The 27,445-nt window shown below is 44.5% G+C and overlaps 1 protein-coding gene across 3 annotated transcripts in view; it reads right to left on the bottom strand.

Annotated features, from left to right (window-relative positions):
- cadps2 (Ca++-dependent secretion activator 2) overlaps nt 1–27,445 on the bottom strand; it is an 81,944-nt gene that overhangs the window by 24,972 nt on the left and 29,527 nt on the right. For all 3 annotated transcript variants that reach the window (XM_086027370.1, XM_086027368.1, XM_086027369.1), the window contains exons 12-18: nt 22,692–22,828; nt 13,406–13,593; nt 8,860–8,961; nt 8,392–8,455; nt 7,268–7,391; nt 7,079–7,179; nt 3,017–3,173 (exon numbers count right to left, since the gene is read on the bottom strand). In XM_086027370.1, the coding sequence (XP_085883496.1) occupies nt 3,017–3,173; nt 7,079–7,179; nt 7,268–7,391; nt 8,392–8,455; nt 8,860–8,961; nt 13,406–13,593; nt 22,692–22,828 (873 nt within the window). The remainder of the gene's footprint in view (nt 1–3,016; nt 3,174–7,078; nt 7,180–7,267; nt 7,392–8,391; nt 8,456–8,859; nt 8,962–13,405; nt 13,594–22,691; nt 22,829–27,445) is intronic.

The raw sequence follows: 27,445 nt of genomic DNA, 5'->3' as shown, positions 1-27,445 counted from the left end.
ACGGCAAGTCAGCAGGAAAGAAAAGCACTCTCGGCACATTTGCGCAACGCTTCGGAAAAGCGGACACAAAACATGACGGCGATCGCGCCCGCGATCGGGATAATCGCAACCACTCAATGATTTGTCGGCTGTCATTGGCAAGGAAATACGTTTGTGTTTCTATTTGCACGTATTTTTGTATTGTTTCAAATGGATCCTTGCACGCTTCACTGTGAGTGTGTGTCAAGCTAATATTTTATCAATCAATTAAAAAAAAAAAAAAAAAAAAGTCATTCAACCTGATAGTGTCTGATTATACAAAATACAAAGCAGCATTTTCAATGATTTTCAAATGATTCCTCATCAATTACAGCGTACCAAATGATACGGTATATCATTAAAATACTTTATTTAGCTTGTGTTGCGTTATTATTTTTCTGGCTATTTGATATTACAAAACCCTCAAATGTGCAGTGAATTATACAATATACTATATTTCAATATAATAAAAGTTCTATTGAAGAAAGGGGTAGGAGGATTGAAAAAATATGAAATATCGTTTATCATCAATTGTAATTGAATAGCATACAAAATATGAAAAAAAAAAATCACGTTTTATATCTGAATGACTGCAAAATGTTTTAACCATGTTGATTATGATTTTTGGGGAGAATGAGCAATAACTTCATTGAGTGGTAATTAATTTGTACCACTACTACTAAAACTACTACAACAAATAAGACATTTTCATAGTTGTTTCATTGTTATAGCATTGAATTATTCAAATTCATTGTATTATTTGATTTTGAATAAGTTATTACTTATATACTTTAACAAGAGTGAATGCTAAACAAAAACATTTTATAGTAAACTACTAGGCTGATGGTATTTGTACTTACAATGTTGAAATAATTTGCATGTGCGGGAGAAGGAAGAATTGATGAGCGAATGTGAAAACGTTTTCTCTGCGTGCTTTTGGAGCAAAGAGGTGCGGCGGCGCAGCCCTCGTTCCGCCTTCCCTGGCGTCCTTGATGAATTAACGGCGACAGTAACGACGTTCTCCCATCTCGGCGGGCTTCATTAGTCGGAAATTCGTTTTGGCATGAACACTCGCCTTTTTCGCGCCGCCGACAGCCGCCGACCCAATCGCCCCAACCTCCCCCCCCTCCCACGGGGAGCCAGAGATGAGCGCATCCCCGTTCTCCCTCCATCCTCCTATCTCTCCCTCGCCGCCGCCAACAAGTGAGCATTTCCAAAGAACAACTCGAGAATGACGCATTACAAGTTGGAGGACCCCGAGATGCACCAAAAACAAGTTCTTTCAAGTGAAAAAAACACAACCTGGAAGTCGTCTAAATGCCAAACATTGAAAGCAATTTGATGTGGGATATCACAGAAACAGAAGTATTAAAAACCTTCAGGTCCCCAAAAAAAAAAAAAAAATCAGGCTGAACAAAGTGTAAAAACACAAGTTAAAACAAACAAAAAAAACGTTTATAGGATATTAGTGCCCAAAAAGTAACAAAATGAGAAAGGTCACTTGAAAATAAAGTTGAACCAAAGTTGGACAAATGCCAGGCAGGGCTGTGAAATCTAAAACTGTACAAAAACTACTTTGAAGTAAAACGTGTGAAAAAGGAAGAAGATACAAAAAATGTAAGAAAGCAGAAGAAAGTAGTAATGGGAAGTAAGAAAGTATGAATAGTAATAAACTAAAAAAAAAAAAAAAGGAAGAAAAGTAGCAAAAAGACAAGTAGGAAATGTAACAAATGGCTAAAGACTTCACAAAAGCTATGTTTAAAAAAAAGTCCTCCCAGAAAAAGCATTTATTTTCAGAAAGCCCAAAACTTAGTAAAGTAAATAAATTACAAAACGGAGGAAATGTAAGAAAGTGATCGACTTAAAAAATGTCAATACAAAATGAAAGAAAATGATTAGGCAAGGCGTGCAAGTAAAAAAATAATAAATAAAAAAAAAATCAGACAAACATGTCGGAAATGTAAGAATGTCACGTCCCCAGACGTTGTCAACTAGGACTCGACGCTGCTCGCCCCCCCGCCGCCAACGCCAAACAAGTGAGCATTTCCAAAGTGTGCGAAAAGCACGGCGGAGTTGCAGACTTGTTAGTGCCTTTGAAGCCAGCCTTTGAAAAAGCCATCTTCTCAAGGTTTGACACGTTACGGCGACGCCTTTGCAAGGCTGGCCAAGTGGCGGCCTTCTTCTCTGCTCTCCTCGCCTTCCACGTAATTAGCGCCCACAATGGCACACGCAAAAAAAAAAAAAATCAACACGCCGGCGCCCAACGTGCGACGAGAGCTTTTGTTTCGCCCGGCGCCCTTGGGACCGCGGCGCATTATCATGGCGCCGGAAGAAAAGGCGGCTTGCCGCGCACAAAGCCCGCCGCCAACAATGGCCGCCGTCACGTTCTGCTGGCGTTGGGACCTTGAGCCGAAAAACATCAACAACAACAACGACGACGACAAAAAAGCTTTTAGTTTGCCGATCGACTCGTTTGCGGCCCCCGCGACGCTCGTTAGCCCCGCCCCACGTCTTGCCGTTTTGCTTCTGCGTTCGGTTTGAAATGTGAAACGTACATTCATACAAAAAGCAGCCAAAAAAACCAACAAGGAAGTCCAAAATATAATTAGGTGCAAAAGAACAACAGTGTTCAAACTATGGCCCCCGGGGCCATTGGAAGCCCGCCGCCCATTTGTAGCAGTCCCCAGCAAATACTAAAAATAACTTTTGACATGGCCCGCAATGCTGTTTTTTTTTTTTTTTTTTAAAGGGGCGGGGCTAAGGTAGGCAGCGTTGTGTAGCTGTCGAAAAAGTGGCAGTACCTGAGCAATGCGCACTACCGCTACTACTAATGCTCAACTTTTCTCGGCATGCTAGAAAAACAAAAAAAAGGAGCAAAAACAAAGGCAGGGCAAAAGGCAAAAGTATTAAAAAGACAAAATCCGAAATGTGCATGGAGTAGCAAAGGAGGGAAAGGAAAAGTGGAGAAAGTGCTGCAGGTGTGAAGGCGGGACCTCACGATCGGCGCTGAGGAATCCGTTGAGGAGCTGGAAGAGCGGGAAGCTGCTCCACGAATCGACGGGCTGCACCTGCAGAGACGAGTCCATGTCCACGCGGTACAGCGACAGGAAGCTCTCGGCGTGCTCGCGCATCAGCTCGGGCCACAGCGAAAACGCCTGCCGGACACAAACGCAAGCGTGCGGGCGTCAAGAACAAAATGCCAAACTTCCTCTTCCATCTCCTTCACACTGTTTGGGGCCACCCAAAAGGACCATTTCGTGGCCACCATTCAATCTAGCGCGGGGGGCAAACATTTGCCGGAGTCACCTACCAAAATGGCTGACTTTGTGTTCAATTTGGGGCCACGGGTCCGTGAGACTTTTTGGTTGGTCTAGCCAATTCCGCGTCGATCGGCAATACTCAGGGGCGCCTCAAATCAAAACGGACAACTTCCCGTTCAATTTCAGGCATGTGTCCGCGAGACTTTTTGTCCACCCAATTTCATGAGTTGATTTGATTATTTAACATTTCCAGGGGCCACGACAAACTACCGAATGGCTGCTTCGAAGCAAAACCAAGCCAATTCGGGGCATGTGTCCGTGAGACTTTTTCGTTTGGCATGTCCGCCCAATTTCGTGTCGAAACTTGTGTAAGGGGCAGAATTTTTTTTTACCCCGCAAACGTTCCAGCGTGTGAAATGGCCGGCTCAAACCAAAATGGCCAACTTCTGGTTCAACTTTGGCCATGGGTCCTATTTTGCGTATCCTGTCATGATAGACAAATCCACCCACCCAATTTCAGGTTGATGGGTCAAACTTGTGACGGGGGCTGATTTTTCAAACTTTCCGGTGGTGATGACTAACTACAAAATGGCTGCTACACATCAAAATGGCCACCTTCCTGTTCATTTTCAGCCACGTGTACCGTGAGACTTTTTGGTGTCTCCTGTCACGATAGACAATTCCACCCAATTGCACGTCAATGAGTGACGCTTGTGGCGGGAGCTGATTTATTTATTTATTTATTTGTTTTTTAACTTTCTAGGGGGCATGACAAACTACAAAATGGCTGCTTCGCAACAAAACGGCTGAATTTGTGCTCATTTGTGTCCATGAGACTTTTTGTTGCGTCCTGTCATGATAGATAAGTCAACCCAATTTGGTGTCGATGACTGAAACTTGTGGCAGGGTCAGATTTCAAATTTCCAGGGGCCATGACTAACTACACATGTGAAAGTCATGTTTTGTTTCCCCCAACTTTCCAGGGGGTGCGTCCGAGCGCAAAATGGAAGCTTGAAATCAAAATGGCCGACCTCCTGTTCAATTTTGCCCACAGATCGTCGAGACATTTTGGTGTGTCGCTGTTACGATCAGGCGCGCACCAAATTTCATGTCGATGGGTGCGACGAGTGCCAGGGGCCTGATCTTTCTTCTTCTCCAATTTTCCAGGGGGTGTGACAGAGTGAATAAATGAAAAAAGGCTCATTTAGAATGGAGGCTTAAAGATGCTACATGGTTATTATTGATCTGCTGTCATCTTTTAAGTGCATTTTTCTTTTAAAGATAAGTGCTATGCTAACACTTGCCGCCGGTCTCGCGAGCATCTGTTGGGTCTTTAAGAGCATCGGCGCTGCGCGGCGGGGTTCAAAGGCCAGCCCGCCTGCTTTTGACGTCTAAAGGACTCGCGAAAGAAAAGTGCAACCGGCCTTGAAAGGCGGCGAGGACGAAGAGGCAGCGTCGTCGGGCCGGATTGAAAAGCGTCGGCGGCTCTTTACGCCGTGGCCTTGCGGGACTTCCCGTCAGGCCTTGCGAGGTCTCGCTCAGAGTAATACAAAAAAAAAAAAAAAAAGTAAAAAACCAACAAAAAAGCGGCATTAAGCGAGCGCCCCGTCGCACTTTAGAGCTCCTTCACAGCTGAAGAACGCCAACACGTGTCTGTTCGGCTCGGCCGGGACAAAGACGCAAACGCCAAGCGGACGGGATGAGGGCCACTCCAACGGCCGCGGCCAGGAAGCCAGCAGAAAAGCTCAACTAATACAAATAAATAAATAACAAATCAACGATTCAAAACGCGGGAAATAGCAGCAAATGAAATAAGATTGGGTAGTAAAATAAAGTTGGAAATGGAAAATGTCACGGAAGGAGCTCAACTCAAAGTTGCTCAATACAAATTGCAGAGCAAGCAACTCAGCTTTTGGAAAGCGGCTCCTCTCTGTTTTTAGTGGAAGCAGTGCACACCAGTGAGGATGCACTTTTAACCTGCATGAAAACTGCAGAAGAAAAAAAACAACAAATTGGCCCAACAAATAAACTCAAATCAATCAATAAAATAGACTATTAGTAACCCTCCACATATTTACGGTTACACATTGACCAAATTGTCTTTTTTTTCTGCGGAATTTATTCCCGGCTATTTGTTGAAAAACGCACTTTCAAACAGAAATCAGGGTCGAGGGAATATGTCCACGTGATACATGTCGACTTAGAGACGAAGAAAGAAAAAAAACACACAGTGAGTCAAAAACACACAGCAAGCGACAAGAAAAACACAAGCACAAATTTACCTCTCGTCCCTTCCAGCAGCAGCAAAACACACAAAAAAAATACACAAAATCAACAATGTCACACACTTCATCGCCTGTCATGCCATCAAACATTCTGATCAAAATGTTCATTTTGTTTGACACTCAAATTTTGAGTATTCGCTTATTTGCACTCAGCATTTTTCGATTGAATTGGCCGATAATAGCTCTTTTAAAATCGGCAAAAATTGGGCAAATCTTTTAGGGTCAATTGTTGCCAATTTTAAAAGCGGTAATAACGGCCGATTAAATCGGCCACACGATTAATCGGCCTTGGTAATAAGCATACAAAAAGTAAGAGCGTACCTTTAAAAAACACAAGTACTTTCAAGTAGAAAAAAGAATCAAGTAGTGAGAAGCCCCAACCCAAGAAAGTCCTTCAAAATACTGCAAGTACGAAAAGGAAGGAAGACTTCAGTTTGGAAAAAAACATTCCGACGATCACACACTAAGAAAAAGTGTGCGCGCCAAGGTTAGCTTGACCCGGGCGTCGAGTTGTTAATTTTCCAAGTGACATCAGTGGCTGGTTGCCACGGTGACGGCGTTCCTAGAATAGCTGCCGACGCCGACTCAACATCTGCCATTGATCTCTTTTACACGCGGGCGAGTGCGCGTGCACTACGTGTCGCGTGGGCGTCGGTTGCGTTCACGCGACACGCACGCAAGTGACGGCGAAAAGAAATTTCATGAAATGATCAATAGCTGAACACTACAGATATACTACATATATATGTATGTGTGTGTGTGTGCGCGTATATATAGATGTTTGCATATATACATATATTTATCACGATATGAACCTCACTATACGATAATCATCACGATATTGTGGGGAGGTTGGCAATATATAAAAAGCTGAAGATATTGTTAAAAAAAAAGAGCTCATATTAAAAAAAAACAAAAAAAAAAACACTCCGAAAGAAATCGGCTTGGCCGACCGACTATTGGCTCAGCGGCGCAAAGTATCACGGTCCATGTAGTTCACAATGTTGTGTCCGGCTGAAGCGGGCCGACAGAGAGGTTGAAAAATGTTGGACCTTTTATTTGTTAGAACATCGTTTTGTTCATATGAGCAATAATCTGCTTCATTTGGTTGTGCGGGTGTGTGCATGGTTTCTTTAGAACACAAAAAAACAAATGCAAATCAAATAAACATGAGCAGTTGCATGAAAATGTCTCAATGCTAATTAGCTGTGGTCCTCATTGTACATATCGTTCAAAAAGTGCAGTTAACACTAACCTCAATGTTTATCAATGACCGACAACGACCAACGCCTAATATTGACGCGCTTAAACTGCACTAATAAACTAACCGCCAGAGGGTGCTGGAACTGTACACAACGAGTGGCTTTTAGACGGATTTGCTGCTATTAATACGGCGACATGACGACGACGATATCGTGGCAATTCTAATATCGTGATATCAGCGTACGGCAGATATTGTGACGTGACTAACACATATACGGAGTGGAGAAGACCCCAAAATAGAAGGCGAGCAACCTCGGCGTGATGCTCGTCGTTCTGCTGCAGGACTTCGATGACGAGCTCGGCCAGCCTGACGGCGTCGTCCAGCCTCTTCTCCGCGTCCACTTTGGGCTCGGCTGCAAAAGGCCACACGGGCGGCCGGCCGTCAGCGACATATTGGCGATGGGGGCGTGTCGCCGGCCGTCCGTCCCCGTCCGTCCTCACCCTTCATGTTGGCGTACTCGATGAGCTGGCTGTAGTTGATGCCCGCCGCCTTCTCCAGGCATCTCTGCACCACCTTCCTCATCTCCTCGCTGCCAACCGGCGTGCTCATGTCCTTCATGAGAACCTGACACAAACACGCAACATGATCAAGTAAAATCGAAGTTTACCCAAGTAAACATAAAACGCAATTTTTTTAATTTATTTTTTTGCTTTTTAAACGCCGGTTCTATTTAATCCCTATTGACCGCCAGGGGGCGGTGTATGCGCGCAGGGAATATTCAGTGCTTTAAGCACCGCCCCCTGGCGGTCATTCGGGATTCATAGAACCGTAGTTACAGGCGTAACTTTCGTTTTATCTAATAAGGCAAAAAAAGCTACTCAAAGCTCTCTGGCCCTTTGTGGAAAAAAAGTATTAGCTCCCTTGTCAAATCCTGAGTGGCTCGTCGTGTTTTTTGGGGGAAAGCTGAATTCATTTCCACTGCGCACAGCCAGGCCCGACGAGCTCCAGACCTGTTCGGTCAAGAAATCGACTCAATAGAACCTGCCTGGCAAAAGTAAGTCAGCCAAAAAAATTTGAAAAAAAAGCGCAAACAAAAAAAGCCACCTTGAAAAGAAATTCAAGAACTTAGGATAGGCTCACACCGAAGTTCTTGATGCTCAATTTCGGATTAAAAAAAAAAAAAAAAAGATTTTTTGGTGTAAATGTTCATATTACATTAGAAATGCAACTCGGTCTTGTCTGCTGTATGAACACATGCGTCACCAAAGTGACCCGCATGCGTAGAAGAGACGACGTCACCGACGTTGTGTTTGCGGAAGTAAACGTGGTCCGGCGTGTCTCGGCATTTATACAGTCAAGTGGTAGCAGGTAGAAATAAATACGGTATTTGGGGGAAATTACGAGGCGAGGCTTTAATATCTCATTTCACGGAGACATCACTAACGATGACGTCACGTCTTAACCGTGCGTAAAAAAATGAATCGAAAAATAAATACAAATCAGATACAGGTCGCATATGGGCAAAAAAATCCGATCTGGGTGGCATTTACCTGCGGTGTAAACCTAGCCATATATCCTGTACACACACACACACATCCAAATATGTAATATTTAAAAATCGTACCCTCTCCTGCAGGGAGAGCGTGGCCTTCAGTGCACCATCTGGTCGTCCGAAAGGGAAGCAGTACCTGCACGCGCGAACAAAGTGGGCCAGAGATGGATGGAGTGAGTTTTAGAAGCAGCTTTCTCCCAGCAAGAATACGAGCGCATCGTCAACAGATGGCGGCGCCTCCTTTGCGCCAATTACGCTGAGAAAGAACAAGAACAACAAGGAGCCCCCCCCCCCCCTTTTTCTCACCTTCTTCATTGACAAGTGAACGAACAACTCAAGTGTACCCCCCCAAAATGACCTTCGGGGTTCAAGAAGACCCCCCCGCCCACCTGTTAAATTCTCATTAACCAAAAAAGAGTGTAAGCAGTACAGTGATAATAGAAATAAGGGTAGTTGTGGTAGCCATTTTTTTTTTGACAAGCAATCGGTGACCGCAAATGTTTTTTTTTTTCCTTTCTTTTTCACGGGCCCGTTGGTTACCTAAAATGTGTGATGTGGTTCTCCAGGAGCAGCATGAGTCGATTCCTAACGGCCTGGAACTGCTCCTTCTCCTCCAGCGTCACCGTCCCCATCCCGTCAGGCCTTTTTGCGCCAACAACGACAACAAAAACAGCAGCAGCAATCAATCATCACATTGAAAATTCCCAGTCGGAAACGTGACCGCATCGCATTTCGGGCTTCCTCGGACCCTCAACGCGTCAACACCACAAACGTTGTTGGGGCTTATTTTCACCTGCAATGATGCCACGGCCAAAGAGTGTCGCCTTGCCCATTTTATTTGGATGATTTCAGCACCAAAATGTTCCACCAAACCATATTTCCAAAGTCTGCTCGCTTAATGCTAACATAAACGCAGAAAGCCATAGACAGGCTAAAGTAAGCGTTAGCTTTGAGGTTATGCTAAGCGTAAACCCTCAAACTGCTACTAGAAAACGCACAGAGCAGCAACACATACAATTAAGGATTTTTTTTTTTTCCTGTATTCCCAATTAATCATGGAAACCAATGCTTATTCACTGTATTCTTCGCCGCCACTAATTGGGGCTTTTTTGAACCAATCCTGCTTTTTTACGATACCGGATAGGAAAATTGTGAAAAAAAACGTCCGTCTTTCTGACGCAAATAATGATTCATGTGTCAAACGAACAACTGGCAAGGAAGATTTAGTCAATGCCAGATAGATTTTTTTGGTATTAAGTACCAGTGGCTGGTATCGGCATCCTTGCGAGGACCTGATACCTGGAAATGAGGACGCGTTGGCAAAATACCAATATCTGGTTTTGGTATTCACCAATCCCTAAACAATATAGTATAGTATGCAGTACAGTATAATATAATGAAATATAATATAGTACAAATATAGCCCGAAGACCGCTGGGATAGGCTCCAGCACGCCCCGCGACCCTTGTGAGGAGAAGCGCTATCGATAATGGATGGATGGATAATTCAAATAATAATAATAATTTTCATAATAGTGAAAATCTGTGCATAATTGACAGCCATTACAACTGTATTAACATTTTTTTCAAGTCTGTGAATAGGTGGAGCATTAATGCTCCCAAGGAATGTGAAACCCCACAGACAGGCTAACGGAAGTTAGCATGGGTGCCAAGGTCATGCTAACCCTTCACACAACTGCTACTTTACCTCACATGAAGCAGCAACAACAACAACAGCAGCAAATGACGGCGTGTTTCTTTCTTCCCATCCAACCCGCCCCCGTTACAGTTGGATTTGAACGTGAAGCATTCATTTGAGCTTCCACCATCCGGGTCCGCCGTCTCATGGCGGCGCTCTCCCAAGACAGAACGGACGAAAAAGAGAAGAAAGGCAGGAGGGAGGAGGATGCGAGGGAAGAAAAGCGGCGGCGCAGCCTTGACTCGTCCGGCGTCTGAAAGTGACGAATTCACCTCTGCTGAGAAGCAATCAGCTGCCGCGTTAGCGCGTTAGCATCAACACTTGCCACTCCGGCGGCAGCAAACCTGACGACCAGACCACGACGACATTCCATGTTTGTTTTTCTTGACAAGGCAACGCAGATGTGAAGGACTTCATATTGAAGCGCGCCGCTACCCTCCTTTTCTGACCATGCGCCGTACGCGGTCAAATGATTTGAACTCGGAATGAAGGCAAAAGAATACAAGCTACAAGTCGTATTTGGAGCGTAAAGGCCAAGCCGAGCGGGAGGCTCGCGTGCACGTCCGTCATCTTTTTTGCTGAACATTAGTTTGACACGCCGACGTTGACCCTTGACCCTATGAATGTAAAAGGTCGCCTTGACCTCTGAACTCTTGTGAACTCTGCGAGTGTGAACATTTGCGCCCAGGTTGTGGAGAGAAGAAAAAGGGGGGAAGAAAAATAATAAAAATCCCTCCGGGCGGCCACTTGATTCGTGACTGTCTGCACGCAGGCACAAAATGGCTGCGGAACGCCGCAGGAAATGGACGGCGAGGAGGATGAACTCCGGCCGCAAAAGTCAATTGTAACCAAAAAAAACCATCCCCTCGCACTTTGGATTGGCCGCACGCTTCCAAGAATGGGAGGGAGCAGGCCCAACAGGAAATACGCTAATCAATATTCCCATTTCTGCAGTGCTCCATGAAAGCAACTGCAATATTTTGTGTTTTTCAAAATAAGACGGGAGGGAAACCCGTCAACGTTGTGGACACTTTGCCGGAGCCTTCTCAATTGAAGTCTGTGCATCTTCTGCGCTGTCAATTTGAAACAATGTCCTGTGTTGGAAAAAAGAGATGCAAATACACTTTTGGTTTCGTCCGATTCATGATGAATGACAAATCAAGCAATCAATGGACAAATTCATGGCTGATTAAAATCATTTTTTGTTGAAAAGAAGTACAACAGCCTCTTCTCTTGCCCGATTGTTGCTGCCAAATTGGGATTTTTCACGCAGAGGTCAAGTAATATTGTGACAGTCGGGATGTCTGCGTTCGAAGTGAAAGGCGATCCTGAGATCCCGATTGGCTGAGCTCACAACTGGAGCTTGTGTTCGGTTGCCGTTTCTCACAACGCTAGCGGGGGAGGGGGGGAAAAAAAGCACCTTTTATCTGTCAAGGTGTTTCCTTCAATGACTTTTTGTTTTTGTGGGGGAGGGTGACTTAATTGCAAAGGACCCCCTCATGCCCCCCCCCGCAAAAAAGAAGTGTATCCAAATACGAGGACGACGTTGGCAGGCGTCCAATCAACACAAAGTGGTGTTTGGTTTGGTAGCGAGTGCCACATGTGCGCACACGTTAGCGCTCTCACGGTTGGGGGGGGGGGATGTTCGTGTAAGGGGGGTGGTGGTTATAAGTGGGCTGCGACAGCTTGCTGCGCTTCAGACACATTGTTGCTGCTAAATGAAGCAAGCGAGCTGCCAAGGCTGCGGCGGGGGGCGGTGGGGCGGGGGGGGGTTTGCGGGAGTTGCTAACAAGGAAGGAGGGGCGGCGAGGGGGGGGGGGGTGTCCTTCTTCTTGTTTGTGTTTATACTCCACGCGGCTCAAGTGTAAGCGATAAGCAGCAAATCTGCCGAAGGGATGACAACCAGCCGCTCCCCCCACCCCCCAGGAACTCCCGACCCCCCCTGACCCGCTTTGCTCCGACGCCTCTTCTTCGGTGCACCTCGTGTAGGAAACAAGGAAGGTAGCGAGGGAGGGCGGGAAAAATCAGGTCCAAACACATACATACAGCTATTCATCTGTTGCAGCGCCAAAAAGCCCCCACCCGTTGTTTTTTTTTTTTTTTAATGACAAAACAAAACCAGTACTGTATAATATTAAAGTTTAGAACAACATAAGCAAATACCGACAAACTTGCCTGCGGTCCTTTGCGGAAACGCTCGAGTGACATTGGCACATATCGGGGAGTTTCTGTTTTTTTTTTTTGGAGCAATCCTGTGTGATCAACATTTTTCCCTCGCAAATCTTGGTTTCGAGACGGATTGTGGCACAATCGCACCAAAAAGTGTACGTGCGGTCACCTGGGCTGCCACAAACGGTGTGGTGTATAGATACAAAAACAAAACACTTGGAACATATTTCACTCTCCTGTGAAATCAGCAGTGCTGGGCACTTGAGCATTTTTTGCCGGTCCGGCCGCGACCCTCCACCCTTGACTCGGGCGCGACCCTCCGGCCATATTCATAAACATTGTCGGCCCCCGCCCCGCCCCATAAAAAAAATATGGTAAATATCACTTGTAGGCCGGCCAACCTAACCTGTCCCATCCCAGCCCTCCTAGGTAGTTAAGTTGATCGACAGGTGAGTATTTCAAAACGTCGGGGGCGGGGGCTTGTGTTGAGGGTGTAAATGTTCCCGTCGCAGTGCATGACGGCGACTTGGCGACAAGGCGATCGGACGCGAGGGCAAAGCCACAACCGCCTGCGCCGCAGTTTTCCCGTTTTGACTCTCAAAGCGCGAATGCAAACAAGAGAGAATGCTAGCCGGCTAGCTCGATAGTAGCTACAGTATGTCGAGTCATGCGGTAGACGTACGTCGCGCAGCGTAGCTGGCAATCCAATATCGACAGCGTTAAGTTGTATTTGACTCCTCTTCTGTGCGCCCTGGCGCCCCGCCCCCCGCATCCCCCCCTCCACTCGCCCGGCCCCCAGGGGGAAGTCCACTTGTGTAATTAAGTGCTTGTGTTTTTGTCTTTTTCCCAGCGACGCCCACCGGGCCCCGGCGGGACGCTCAATGAGCGGCAATTACTCAAATGACAGCTCCAGCTGACAAAAAGCCAGTGGCGCTAAACACACCGGCCCATTAGCTGCAGGAGCTAATCGTTAGCGGCTAATTGACTCAATGAGGGAACAAAGAGAAAATGCACAGATATGGCGACAGATTGCGATCGGAAGGCGGGGAAGGGTCACGGCGGGAGCAAACGACAACAAGTGGCTCGCACGCAGGCACCATCGCGCTCACAGGGTTGGGGGATGGCGCTTCTTCCCAGTCGAGGTCCAAATGGAGCGTTTCAATTGCCAGCGACTTTGCAAAAGTTTGCAAAAAGTGTGGAAAGAGGTTTGCCGTCGTACCTGTTGCCGTGCACGTGCGAGGCGCAGAAGGCGTAGCTGTAGTGGAGCAGCGTGGGGTCCACCAGCGTGTTGTCCTCCGAGAAGTCCATCAGCTCCTTCAAGTAGCTCAGGTGACGCTGGCAGCCGCGAACGCCGTAGCGGGCGCAGTACTCGTCCAGAACGAACACCTGACCCGGACTGAACCAACCCTGACAAAAATCACAACAGCGACGACACAACACACACGGCGGAACGCTCATCAGTTGATATTTCCCAGGTCTGACTTGGAGGAAGTTTGTGCAAAGTAGGGACGACTTTCAAGTGGCCACTTGAAGCGACGCAAGGTGTGTCTAATCCTTGGGAACGTTGAAGCATTTATTCAAAATATGTCACGTACACCAAAAAGTGTGAGCCGTTGCCACGGGAGACGTCATTCACCGTAACGCACTTGACACACGCGCACTGTCGCGCCGTTTGTCAGACACACACTCAAGTATTGAACAGGTTCAACAATTTCATGGGTGGTGGATGAAAACAATAACACCGACACCAAATCCCTTGAGGATCAGTTAATCGCTTCGAGCCATCGTTTAGCTTTAGCCGCTCAACGGGAGATATGCTCCCATTTTTCTAGTCCTTCACGAAAGCAGGCCTGATCACCTTTTGCGTAAAAAAGGAAAAAATTGCAAACGCGTGCTCTCGCATTTCAAAACATTTTCTGACACGTTACGGACCAACCGAACCAGTAACCCAATCCGAATCGATTTATGGACAAACAAGAGTCAGTTTAACACATTATTGCGCAATAGCCTGCCATCGACGCGCAGTTGGATCTGAAGCCCAAAAACTTTGTGTGATATTGCTTATTTTGGATTTGTTTAACCCTTACACAATACCAAACAAACAAGAATTGGTTAATAACCAGGAATCGGGAAAAATACATTTTAATGTAATAGAATTTTTCAATCCCATTAATCGATGGCATAATCAATTGTAAAAATATTCGCTAACCCTCCATGAAACACTCAATGAAAGTAGAGTTTGTGTATCTCGATCGTCAGCTGAGGCCCCGCTCCCCCCGATTTGGTTGTTTTCATCATTTGTAAAGCTCGCAAGGCCACAAAATAACCCTGAGGTACAAATGTAGAGCCAAATGCAACAGCGATAGCTGAGGTTTTTTTTTTTCAACCTTTATAACCAAATGCAAAATGAAAACAGCGGAGATCATTGGTAAGTTGTCTCTTTTTTTCTTCTGAAAGCGCCGCCGAGGTATCGGCACTCTGCAATCACTCGGCCCGCCCCTCTCCTATTGGCTGCGCCATCTGACTGTGAAAAACAACCGGCGGCGAAGACGAGACGAGACTACTGGCTGAGGCCGCGGAGAAAAGCGGAAGAAGAAGAAGAGACTGCTCCTGAAAGGCCAGGAAGCGCTTCAGGTTTCGTTTGGACGGCGTGAGACGTGGACAGATGGCGCCGACCAATAAGAAGACACCAGAGCATTCTTACAGTCACGCGTCTTCTCTTTTGTTTTGCTCCAAAGTGGCCAAGCGTGTCCTAGTCTAAAGACTCTGGTTGCGGTTCACCAGCGGCTGAATACCACGCCACCCCAGGGCCCGACACCAATCTCGGCCACAGATGTCGTCGTCCTCCGCCGCCGCCGTCCTCTCCTCTCGCCGTTGGCTTCTGGAGCACAAAGCCCGGCCGCAAAAGGCCCAAGAGAAAGGAAGGAGGAGAAAAGACGCCTGGAATTGCAGCCAGGTAGACGGGAAACAAGAGCAGATGTCACTTCAAGCAGGGAAGGACCTGCTCCTCCTGCTCCTCCTCCTCCGCCTCCTCCCAAAGGGAGGCTCAACAAGTCGCAGCCGTGAGCAACAAATGACGAGCTTCGCTATGCTTACTCGAGGTGGGACGGTACAGGTAACCCACGCTTCGGTTCATTTTTGGCTACGTGTTGTTTGCTCTCTCCAAATTCTCTCCACTTTTGCTTGTCAGCACAAGTGCATTTTCGACCGGACTGATTAATGCAGAAATATGATGTGCACAGAGAGAAAGGGAAAGCAATCCCTCTATTATCCCTTCTTAAAATGTCGCCCATCAAGAAATGCTTTTTTTTTTTTTTTTCCGCAATCTGGCGGGATTCCCACAGGACGGGAGTCAACTTAACCTTTGATCACACGATTGGGAGAGTGCGAGATACATTTTTTTTTAAAAAAACCAACTCACGGGAGCAGCCAGAGTGAAAATCCACTCACGCGAATGCGAATGCTGAATCTCAACTCCCAGTTGCCCTTCTGCTAGTAAGACGCGCTGGATTGAAAAACACCTGCGGAACGTATACTGGTGTCCATCAGCACTTGTTGTTGACGGTGACAAGCGAACTTTGCTGGAAAAGCAAAATCGTGCTCGGAAGCTTCTGCAGCACCAACGTCATATGGAAATCGACCATTGTTGTCGTACGGTAAATGTTTCCGGCGTTGGCGCGCGAGAACTACGTCGGCTTAGGAAAGACGAGTATTGGATTGAACGCAGTTAGAGCGACGTCTAGTGGACAAACGGCGGCAAGACTTCATTCTGTGTGACTCCTACCTAACCTGAAACGGACGGCGTTGACTGTTTCATGAAAAGTACAAATACACCAGCGTTTCATCGGCAAAATGCCGGATGGTTACGATTATTTTGAAAAGGGCTCATAATCGGTCAGGCCCTTCACGTTATAAAACCTGTTCATTTTTTTACATTGTCTTTTGTTCTGTTTTTAGAGTCAACTCCCACATACTTTCGGTTTGACACCTGCGGATTGGCAGTTTATTTTTTTCAATGTTTAAAAAAAAAAAAAAAAGAAAATCTGGGCATTTTTTCCCCCCATAGTTTGCGGAAAACTATATTATGTTCATCAGCACTTTTTGAAGATTTTTGGGGGTTTTGAAAAAAAAATCTCAGTCGTAAGATGCTGAAAGGCAAAACAATCGCCAAGCGTGTGGCCCTGCTGAGCTGAAAATCACCAGACGAACACTTTTGCATCACAACGTGCCATACTGACAACAAGTATTGAAAATGTTGTTTTTCTCATCATGCCCGTTGAAAGCGTCAAAGTCATTTCCCCTGCAGTTGATTTTTTATTTTTTTTCCCCGAGCGGCGCAGTCGTTCTTTTCACCGTGTAAATATTCAAGTACTACAGGTGCTTCAATTCCGACACTCGAGGCTGGAGTGAGCGCAATTTCTTTCCTCGGCTCCGCTTGCCTGCCAAAAGGTCACAAAGTGCTTCACGGGCGCACAAAAGCGAGCGAGGTCAGCACGGAAAACATACAAATAAGCAGCGGTAAATACAAAGAACGCAATAACACCTCAAGGATGTTGCGGGAGGAGAGGGGAAAAAGAAAAAAAAAAAACATCACAACCTTCATTTAAAAGACACTCAAACAAGCTTGAAGACGACTTTTTTTTCTTTTTTTTTTTATTGACATTTAGCTCTGGTAATTCCCTCCTGGGTCACAAGACTCCACCATCTTCTTTTACGATAAATGTTCAGAAATGCGCACGAAAATGGAAAAACTAGAGCCGGCTTTATCGAGTTTGCACCAGCGTCTGCATACAGAAAACAAAACAAAACAAAAGGAAACGTGACCAACACACACAAAAGAACGACAGCGGCGACTTGAGATTAGAGGTGCAACAATGCATGAATTAATCGACAACTAATTGATTCTCAAATTCATGGACAACTATTTTGATCATCGATTCATTGTTTAATTGAGGGAAAAAACAAAAAACATTAGTTGTACTCCAAAGGGGCGGGGGCTATATTTTTCAAATGAACCCACACCAGAGACTTAAGATCACTTGGCTCCGTTGTGTAACGGTGTTATATTAGCGCTTTTAAAACTGGATTTTTGCTGCTTTTTGTCTGTGTAACTAATAAATCGTCGCTGTCCTGTGAAATCTCCAATTTTAGAAACTTTTTAAATTTTCACTTTAATGCGATTTCTGTAACGCGGAAACATGATTCAGGTAAAAATAAGAAAACGAAAAAAAAAAAAAATGGAGGTAAGTGTTTTTCACATGACAGCGACGAAATACTTGCAGTCAGATTTTCGCAAAACAGTCAAGCCTGTTGAAATGCAAAACCCATCAAAAGACAAACAATGAGCGGTGGCCGCAGGAAGCTCCTTCCCTTTTTTTCCTCTGGCCATGTTTGAAAATATTTAGCCCGTGGCAATCTTTAAATCCACAGGAGTCCCCACTTTGACTTGATTACAGGCCTGCGTTTCCACCCTCCCCCGCCGCCGGCCAATCGGGTGGCGTAATGGTGGCCTCGCATTCGTGCGCACGTTCTGCCTGTCGCTGGCCAATTAGAGATACGCCGACGACAGGCAGGAGCCGCGGCCGCGGCGCGGCGCGGTGCGGCGCGGGCCCGACGGGAAATGAGGCGCAGCTGCAACGTGCGTTCGGCCATCTTCGCGGGGAGGCCGCGCGCAAACGCATTCCGCAGAAACGCGGAAAAACGTTTGAGACAAATAGCAACGCATTGTACAGAAACATCATTCCAAAAAAAAATTTAAAACTTTATAATTATGTCACGATATCCAAATGTCACGAGACGATATCACGATATTACCTGCATGATATGATAATATTGTGGGGAGGTGGGCGATATATCAAAACCTCACGTTTCTGTGTAACAGCTCACGATATTGTAAAAAAATATATATATATTGTAAAAAAGCTTCCAAAAAACCCATCACATATTCATTTTTTTTCCCATAATAACAGCATTCCCAAAGAAATAGATGACCTACAATGAGCGAACACCTCATATTGAGGCACTTACTTGCTAATGCACGCACACATTGTCAATCGGCTCAATTTGTGGAGGAACTCAAATGTGTTATGTTCTCCTTCATCGAGCAATTAGCGTGGCATCAAATTAAACTGCGCTAATAAACTAACCACCAGAGGGTGCTGGAACTGCACAAATGGAAAACAACTGCGGCTTGGAACAGATTTGCTGCTATTCATAACACGACAACGATAAATCGTCGTGGCAATTTTAATATCGCAATATCACAACATTGTGACATCCCTAGTAGTAAGCATGTGCTGGATGTGTGCCTTTGAGGGGCGTGGTCTAGGCGGGCCGGGCATGAGCTGTGGTCCACATCGGTGTTGGAGCATTTCAGCGGCAATCTTGAGTTTTCTCATTTTGGATTTTTGTTATCAGCAAGCGTCCAGTAACATTTGTTTTATCCGTCAATCCAATTGGTTGGTTGAAATATTCTTTTAGTCGCTCATCTAAAGCGGGGCTGCCCAAGTCCGGTGCTCGAGGCGTGTTTTCGATGATGTCTCCCTCCTCCAACACACCTGATTCCAATGATCAACTCATCGGCAAGCGCCGCACAAGCCGGACAACGATCACTGCGGTCAGCTGTGTTGGAGGAGCGAGACATCGAAAACAGTCCGAGTTGCCCAGCCCTGATCGAAACAAAAAGATTGGAGAAGAATTACACAAAAAAATTTTAGCAAAGGAAATTATTTCACATGGAACATTTGATTGTTATTGGTTCATTATCGGTTAATGATGGAGTTCTCATCTTGATTTACAAATCAATCAATTGATTAATTGTAATGATCTATCCATCCATCCACCTAATATCTGAACTGTAATACAATTCAAAATGAGAAAGAACGATTACTTTGATTAAAATACTTTTTGCTATTGATTTATTTGTTTCAAAAAAACACACAAAGTACTTTTATATGTTTATATAATCCTTAGTGAAGTAATCATAATTCATGAAAAATAATTCAATTGCATGAGAATGAGTGATTTCATTATTAAATGTAACTAATTACTGTAAATAATACAAAGTACCAAAAAATAGCTTTAGTATTGCTAAATACTTTCTTATACTGTACTCCATTTAATCATAAATAATTAAAAATAGGACATTACTTAGTCATTATCTTGTGAAATATTTGGTGAATTTATTACAATTAAATTCATAATACAATTAAAGCGAGAATGATTTTTTTTTTTTTAATGAATTTGGTCATTTCCACTTTTTGATTTTTTTGGCACATGATCGGGGACCATCTGTGGTTTTTTTTTTTTTTTTTTTTTTTTTTTTTTTTTTAAATCAAAACGTGACCCTCGGGAAGCAAAGTTTGTGTAGCAAAATGGCGCCATTCTTGGAGCAGCTTGTCGTTGGTCACGATGTTGTCACCACCAAGGTCAACTTCCTGTTAGGAGGCGAGGCGTCTGCTGGACGGCGCCCGCCGCTTCCCCGCTTTTTTTTTCCCCGCTTTTTTTTTTCCCCGCTTTGCGAGCGAGGAGGCGCGCATGTGCTTGGCGGCTAATTGCGAGCGGCGCCATCTGCTTGTGACCGAGGAACATCTTGTGGCGCCGCCGTCTCTCGCTGCGCCGCCGTATTCTGAGCTGGCGCACGCGCCCGCAAGCGGGAAGCCAAGCCAAGCGGCGAGTCAAAAGAGCACAGGCAACGAGGACGCGAAAAGGCCCGCGCGCCGGCGCGCTGCTCGCCAACGACGGATGCGCGCTAGCGGCAGCAGGAGGATTTAGTGGGACCTGCATTTGACACTGCACTTTTGAAAAAAAGAAGACTAAACTATTGATGCTACACTTTCCCTGAAGTAAAAATACATAAAAATCAGACCTATTAAAAAAGAAGACAAGCTATTGATGTCTAACTAAGCTCCGCCCAATTTGGCATATTTTCTTTTCTTCATTATTGCCGCGCCCGCTTTACACCATCACTATAAAGACTCAGGACGGCATTTTAAGGCGCTCAAGAAATATTGCGGGTAAAAAAAATCCACGTAGCATTTCCAGATGGCCCAGTTGACTTTCCTGCCACAACAATCAACACAAAGTCTCCAAAGTGACTCGACTTGAGCTCTCCCCAACCCCGCTGATAAATGACACTTCTGTCATAGGCTTTTTTTTTTTTTTTTTAATTTGCTAGACTTTAGATGGTTGACTTCTTTTACAGTCAAGAATTTGTCTTGAAGGATTTTTGAAGGTTTCCAGATTGTATGAGAAATTTAAAAATGAAAAGAATAGGGAAAAAAAAAAAAAGAAGAAAAATCAATAAGTTGACAAAAAAGCCCTTGAAAGGCTTGGGAAGTTTGTCAGCTGCAGATCATCTTCCTACAATTCAACAGTTATGTTTTGTTTTTAAATAAAAGCCATATTTCAAACAACTGCCAATGAGCCAACACATTTTGTTCTTTTTATACAGGGTAAAATTCTTGAATTGCAAGTTTTTCTTCTTTTTCAGAGCAAACAATCCATTAAAAGGGGCTCATATTTTCATACGAAGTGTTTTGGGCAAAAGAGCTGCCGCAAAAAAGCTTGACGGGCAACGAAGGGACTTTTTTTTTTGTCGCTGCCGTGTGCTCCTGCTTTAATGTGGACTCTTTTCGAAATTCGGCAAACTCGATTCCCCTTTTTAGCTTTGAAATAACAAACCTGTCCGAACTTTTCACCACTGAGAAATTCCTATTTCCGTTCAAGCGGGTTACTTTCGTAATTACACACACTTTTGATTGTTATGATTGGACACTTTTTCTCCATTTGAAGAAATGTGTTAGCATGCAAAAGATGTTGCTGCTCAAGGTCAAGGATTCCACAAAAACGAGTTTTTCTGAAGATGGTTTGTCCATCTGGAAGCGTCGAGATGATCCAAATTCTGAGAGGCAGCCTTTTGTGTCGAATGATTCGTTCCAAAAAGTGATAAAAGTGAATTGAATGTTTATGTCTTGCCTTAGTCGCGCGGCTGACGTTGAAGTTGACAAATGATGAGCGAGCGAAGGCTTGTGAGCTGAGTCAAAGAGGAGTCGGGGCTTTTGGCGGGGGGGGCGACGATGATGATGATTGTTTGGTTTCACACAAAAAGCCCCCCTAATGTCGGCCCCCGCCTCCATTGAGGCTAGCCCCCAGCCCTCTCCCCCCGGTTGGCCATGAGGCTCATGTTCCTACGCGGAAAGTATTGATTTGAACAAATGCCCCCCGCCGAGCTGCAAGAAGAAGACGACCTCCTAAACACCCCCGTGGGCCCCGCCCCCCACCCGGGCCTCATTATTGGTCTTTGATGGACGCATTGTCACAAGAGGGCGGACACAAGTGCGGCGCCAAATTGTCCAATCGAGTGCAAGCAAATGTCACAGCCAATATACATGAAAAAATGTCGAGAATGTTAACATTATACTTAATAGAATTAATGATATCAAATAGTTCATTAATATAATTAACAATATACCGTGCTGCCCAATTCAGTGGAAAAGCTTTTTTTCATCTCCAAGCTATACATAAAGGGAAATAAGTTGCTCACTTGTATCATTTTAGATACCATTAGTTTTTTTTAAATGTTTCTTGAGCCAAGATATGATTCATAGCAATGCAATCAATTCATCAAGATGAATGAATTGTATACAACATGCAGCTTTTCCCACCTGCAATGTACATAAAAAAAACAAAAGAATCTTTTGCTGACCGTAATCAAGCTAGTATGGCGCTAGCTAGTTTGAGACTGATTGGCTGCATCACATTTTGCATTTGATGCAAAATATGCCATGGGTTGTCATTTCGCTCATCCGATCAAAGAGCAAAATGAGACATGGGGACGTTCTGTGCTGCCATCGTGATCATACACGATTTCTTACCATATTCGGTCGGATTGATTTTCACCGCCCCCCCCACCCACCCCCCAATATTTTTACACAATTTATTTGTATTTTTTTATCTGGAGGGGGGTAGGAGGGAAGGGATGGACTTTTTATGGTTTCATTGAGATTGTTTTTTCCCCCCCTAATGCATGTCTATGGGCATCAAATGTATGCGCAATTTGTTTTTTATTTTCAGAATTAATGCATGGGTGGATGGATATTTTGAAAGTAAAACTGCATACACTTTTTTTTTTCCCCCCAGGCCTTCGACTACTGCTCCGTTTGCCACCGAGAGGCGCTGATGTGCTCTCATTTTCATGATCATGTAAAGACTGCAAAGGCTACTGTGGCTGTTTTTTTTCCACGTGATAACTTTGAAAGCGCCATGTAAACTTCTGAAATGTTTCCATCACCTTGAAAGTCCCGTTGCGCTCCTCATGCGTCCCAAATAGGAGGACACGCTCACTAACGCCTTCAACAGGCGCCATTTGCTGCTCAAACTACACACTTGAGCCTTTAAAACGTTCGGGCGGGGTTATTCAAAAGTGTTTGTTTTTTTTAAGGACAATTGAGGTCATGTAAAATCAGGTGTGGGAGTGTTTGTTTTTTGGGGTGTTTGTTGCGTACCAGGCAGGAGAAGGAGTCGTTCATGCGGTGCTGCAGCGTTTGCTTCTGCAAAATGGCGAAGAGGCGCGCATGGTCGAAGCGGCACGGCGCCGACGACACCAGCTCCTCCACGCCCTGACGCTCCGACGGATCCAGACCTTTAGAAAATAAATAAATAAACGACAATCAACTATTCATTGGTTTCTGAGTTGAGCGCCGCTTTTTGTCGTTATCCCAAAATGTGTTGACATCCGTACAGCCGATCAAAATGAGAAGGAAAAAAAAAGGCCTTGATATACGATGCGCATGTGAGTCCTTTGGCGTAAAAACTACATTTCAAATGTATTCAATATTCAATTACACAAATGAAGATATTTTTCATTCGGATGATTTCATTCCCACATTTGAGATGAGTCTATCAAAACGTGAAAAAAAATGTAAAAATACCTCAAACTGTTTTTTTAATTTGTCAAATCAACAGGGCAAGATTTTATATCTTAAATATTCATTCCATTTACTTAAAGTTGAATGACTTTTTTGATCAACTAAAATAAATTATTTGAAAACATTGGCAAAACAATGATTGAGAAATGTTCTTGTTACATTTCTCATCTACTTACAAAAAGGCACCTTTGCAACAATAAAACTTGAAAAAGGACTGAAATGCAAATCAGTGACAAAGTACAGATCAGTCGAATATTTTTTCCCTCTCAGAAGGCAAAATACAATAAGATGATGAATAAAATGTGTAAAAAAGATTTTGAAACATGACTTTTCATTTGTTTCTTTTTTGTTCCAGAGACTTTTTCTGGTCCTTCCATGTCTCATCTGTTTTGTCGAACAACTGTGCCATTTTTGGCTTTTTGATGCCGTGGCGGTCGGCTGAGTTGGGCGCTCGCTTTTAAAACCGATTATTCTATTGATGATTCCATCAAATTTTAATCAAACTCAACCGCGTTTTCCATCCATCCATTATCCAAACCGCTTTTATCCTCACAGGAGAAGTGCTGTTGAAGATGACACACACACACACACACACACGCACACGCACACGCACACGCACACGCACACGCACACACACACACACACACACACACACACACACACACACACACACACACACACGCACAAAAGTTTTCCCATCAGGAAAAAGTCTGGCGGTCTTTGCACGCCACTGCAAAGAACACTTCAGTTTCCGAAAGTTCAAGTCACGACAGACTATTGTCACATCAAAGGCAGCATTTTCAGACATGTTTTTGTTCAAAAACCTGCAAAAACAAAAATCTGGTGAGCATAGGTTTCATTGCGCTGCGTTTCTTTCCTGATTTTTATTTTTTTTTACACACGCCTCAAAAATGTGTCCACCTATTTTTGTGAGCGATTTATCGAACTTAGTTTTTTTTTTTTTCTCTCCCCAACCCCTAGATCTGAGCGTCCAGGGAGATCTGATTTAGATCCGTGCAAGGAAGAGGCCCAGGTCCGATTTGAAGGAAAAAAAAAAATCGGAATTGTACTGTTCACATTGACCTGAAGGGGGGCGGGGGGGGGGGAAGTATAAACGTAGTCCAAGTTTTGGAAGACTTGAGTGAAAAAGTGGCGCGTCGAGATGAGCACAAGCGTCGCCGGGAGCGTGTCACCGCCACAACACAATTAGGCAAAAAGCAAAAGGGTGATTCGGCGCAAGCTGCAGACGGCGCTCAAGGAAAGGCCGACCGAGTTCATTTCCAGTCCGCTAATGGCGGCGTGTGCGTGCGTGCGTGCGTGCGCGCGCGCGGCGTGCGTGGCCGCACAAAAGACGCAAAGAGCGGCCACGCCCGCGGGACTCGCTCTTTCATTTGCAACACGGCCATTTTTTTTTGTCTTTCTCAAAGAAGAAGAAGAAGAAGAAGAGGAGGAAGAAGCCCCCGCCAGACATTTGCACCCCCCACCCCCCGCGTGCACCCGTCCACACATTTGCCGTCTTTGTGGCTTTTGTCCCACGCGGGAGAAAATACAGCAAAAGTGAAATTTCCACAATCAGCTTCTCATCTGCTTTCTTCTTCTGCCGTGGCCTGTGGCCGGGGGGAGGGCGGGAGGGATGTTGGGGGGGGGGGGGGGGGGTGTTGGGGCGACCTCCCGTCCAATTCCGATGTAGGTCACTTTGCTTTCTTAATGGCCCTCAACACATTTTCAAGGTTTTTTTCTTTTCTTAAAATGCTGCATTTGATGAATTAAAAGCTGACCACTTTCAAATGAAAATAAAGCAATCTTGTTTGTACTTTTGGCAAGATGTGAATCAAGACATTGTTGCTTCATGATTAAAAAAAAGTTTTTTTTTCTTATTTTGTTTTTTTCTTAACATGTTGTTTCATGTTAAAACATATTCAACAGCTTTAGCATTTTTTTTTCTCAATGAAAAATTCTAAAAATAAAATGATGACAAATCATAAATACATGGAATCTCCTATTTAAAAAAATCCCTCAAACAAATCAGAGTTTTGTTCAGGATTTTTAAAAACAGGTTTGTCTCCTCCCCCCAAAATTGAATGTAAAATCAAATTAAATAAAAAAAGGCGATTTAAAAAAAAAAGGAATATTACATCCTCCTTCAAATGATCAAATTAATGACGAAGCTGTTGTCGTGGATTATTTTTATCCTTAACATGAATATTTTGCCCCAAAAATACAATTTCCATTAAAAATAGCCCTATTTAAAAGCAAGTGAAATAGTAAAAGGGATGTTAAAAAAAAATGGACATTCAATCATAAAAAAAGAAACTAAAAAAAATGTGGAGTTTGGAATTCTGATTGCAGAAGTTGATTTACTTCAATGGCGTAAAAGGCAACATTTGCTAAGAAGTTCATTTGAGTTTTTGTTTCCTTTAGAGAGCAAAGCTTGCCAAATAAAATGTGGAAGGCAAATGCAAAAAGAATTGAAATAGAGAAAAAAAGAAAGTTCATCCTCCCACAAATGATGGTTCTGTTCTTCACACGATGACAATCAGGATGTTTGTGTTTGCCGATGTCAAATTGGACGTCAAAGCATTTTGTTTTTTCCAGACCAACTGGAAGCCTTTTGCTCTGCTGAATGTGGTTTCATTTTTTTATTTTCCCATCCACTTATTTTGCTGCACAAGCGCACATTTGGACGTGACGGTAATATTTTCACTCTTTGTGTTTGCGTGTTGAACTTCTGATGACCTTTTTTCCGCACAAGTCACCTTGGCACCTTTGATTTGAGTCCCATTTATATTGCTCGCGATGAAATTGTGTTGTTGTTTTTTTCTTCATTGCGCACTGCGCGACGCTCGAGTTTGAGAGAAGCAACTCAATGAGATGGCGTTTGCGCGCTGACGCACGCGCGCAAGGCATCTTTTGTGGAAGAAAAAGACAGCCAAGGTGACATTTCCGCCATGGGCGTCTTTTTCCCGGTCGGCGGCGAGACCGCCTCCTTCTGCGATTGCGATGTAGGTCACTTTACACGGTGGCGATTGGGATGATTTGACGGAGCCGAGAAAAGGCGCAGGAGACAAAGAAATATGGATTGCTGCTGATGACAAACAAAGCGGCGGCGCGAGGGGGCCCGCTTATTGATTGATGCTGCTGATGCCTGTCAACTGCAACTTTCAGCTATTATCCGACGCGCGTGTGTGCGTGTTTTGCCGAGGGGGGGGGGGTGTTTGTGGCGGGGGGGATCCTGGCCCAGATGGCGCCTTTTGGTCCACATTGTCTACTCGCCACGTCGGCGGCATTCGGAGGCGCCCAAGAACAATTAAAGTGGGACGGAGGCAACTCCAGGCTATGGCAAGGTCAAAGTCGTATTAAGTTATTGATTAGCCGCCGACGCTTCTTAGCGAGGAATCCGCTGCCACACAACCAAGGAGACAATCTTACATTTTGGTACTGCCGACAGGATTTTTTTTTCCCTGTCGCCAAGCTAAAGGGGGCCATGACCAATAAGTAAGGGGGCTGAGAAAATCTAGTGCTGCATTTTAAGATATAGAATGAAATGTTGGAGGGGCTTCACGGATTTCTAATGGGGCCTATTATTTCACGAGGTTTATAACTGCCAGTGTCATTTTGAAAATATCAACGTGCTTGTGAAAATTTGACAGCTTCTTGGTTGTTGAATTTGTTGTTTTTTCTTGTTTTGCCAAAACCCTCAAAATGTATTGCTAGTGAGGCTGGCGATAAAAAAATTGGGGGCGGCCAACTCCGCCTAAATTCTGGCCAATTTTTTTAACCCTGCTATATGGCGGAAAGTGTCGGATGCAACAAATTGCTTCATTTTAAGAAAGAAACAACGCACACAGGGAACTGCAACAGTTGCAAACACTTACGCTACTAAAAAACAAACTCCAGAAGAGATATACATAACACGAGCAGAAGAATGGAAAATGATCAGCAAATAACCATCAATAGTTTTGAAAAAGAACAAAAAAAAAATGTCAATTTGCAAATGCCGAATGACAAAGAAGTGCGAGTTCATTGCATGTCGTTGGGCAGAACATTTCGGGGTTGAAACGCACAATTTAATTGTTTTTTCTGGGAGTGGCAAATAAACAGTTTGAAGGACGCAAAATTGTGCGAGCCTTTTTTTCCTTTTCCAAAAGTTTCTTATTTCTTGACAGCAAGAGAGTGACAACAGGTAAAGTGGAATAATAATGAAGGATGAAAAAAATGGTCTTGTAAGTTTCTTTACCTGTTTTGGGTTTTTTTTAAGCGTGTGGGAGGGATTAAATTATTCAAAGACCAGTCCAAGAGAAGGTCTGTTGATCCCCTGCGAAAAACTGGAG

This window comes from Filicampus tigris, chromosome 4 (assembly GCF_054856515.1).
Source record: "Filicampus tigris isolate MCC_2025a chromosome 4, RoL_Ftig_1.0, whole genome shotgun sequence".
Classification (NCBI taxonomy): domain Eukaryota; kingdom Metazoa; phylum Chordata; class Actinopteri; order Syngnathiformes; family Syngnathidae; genus Filicampus; species Filicampus tigris.
This window is presented reverse-complemented; position numbering and strand designations above follow the sequence as displayed.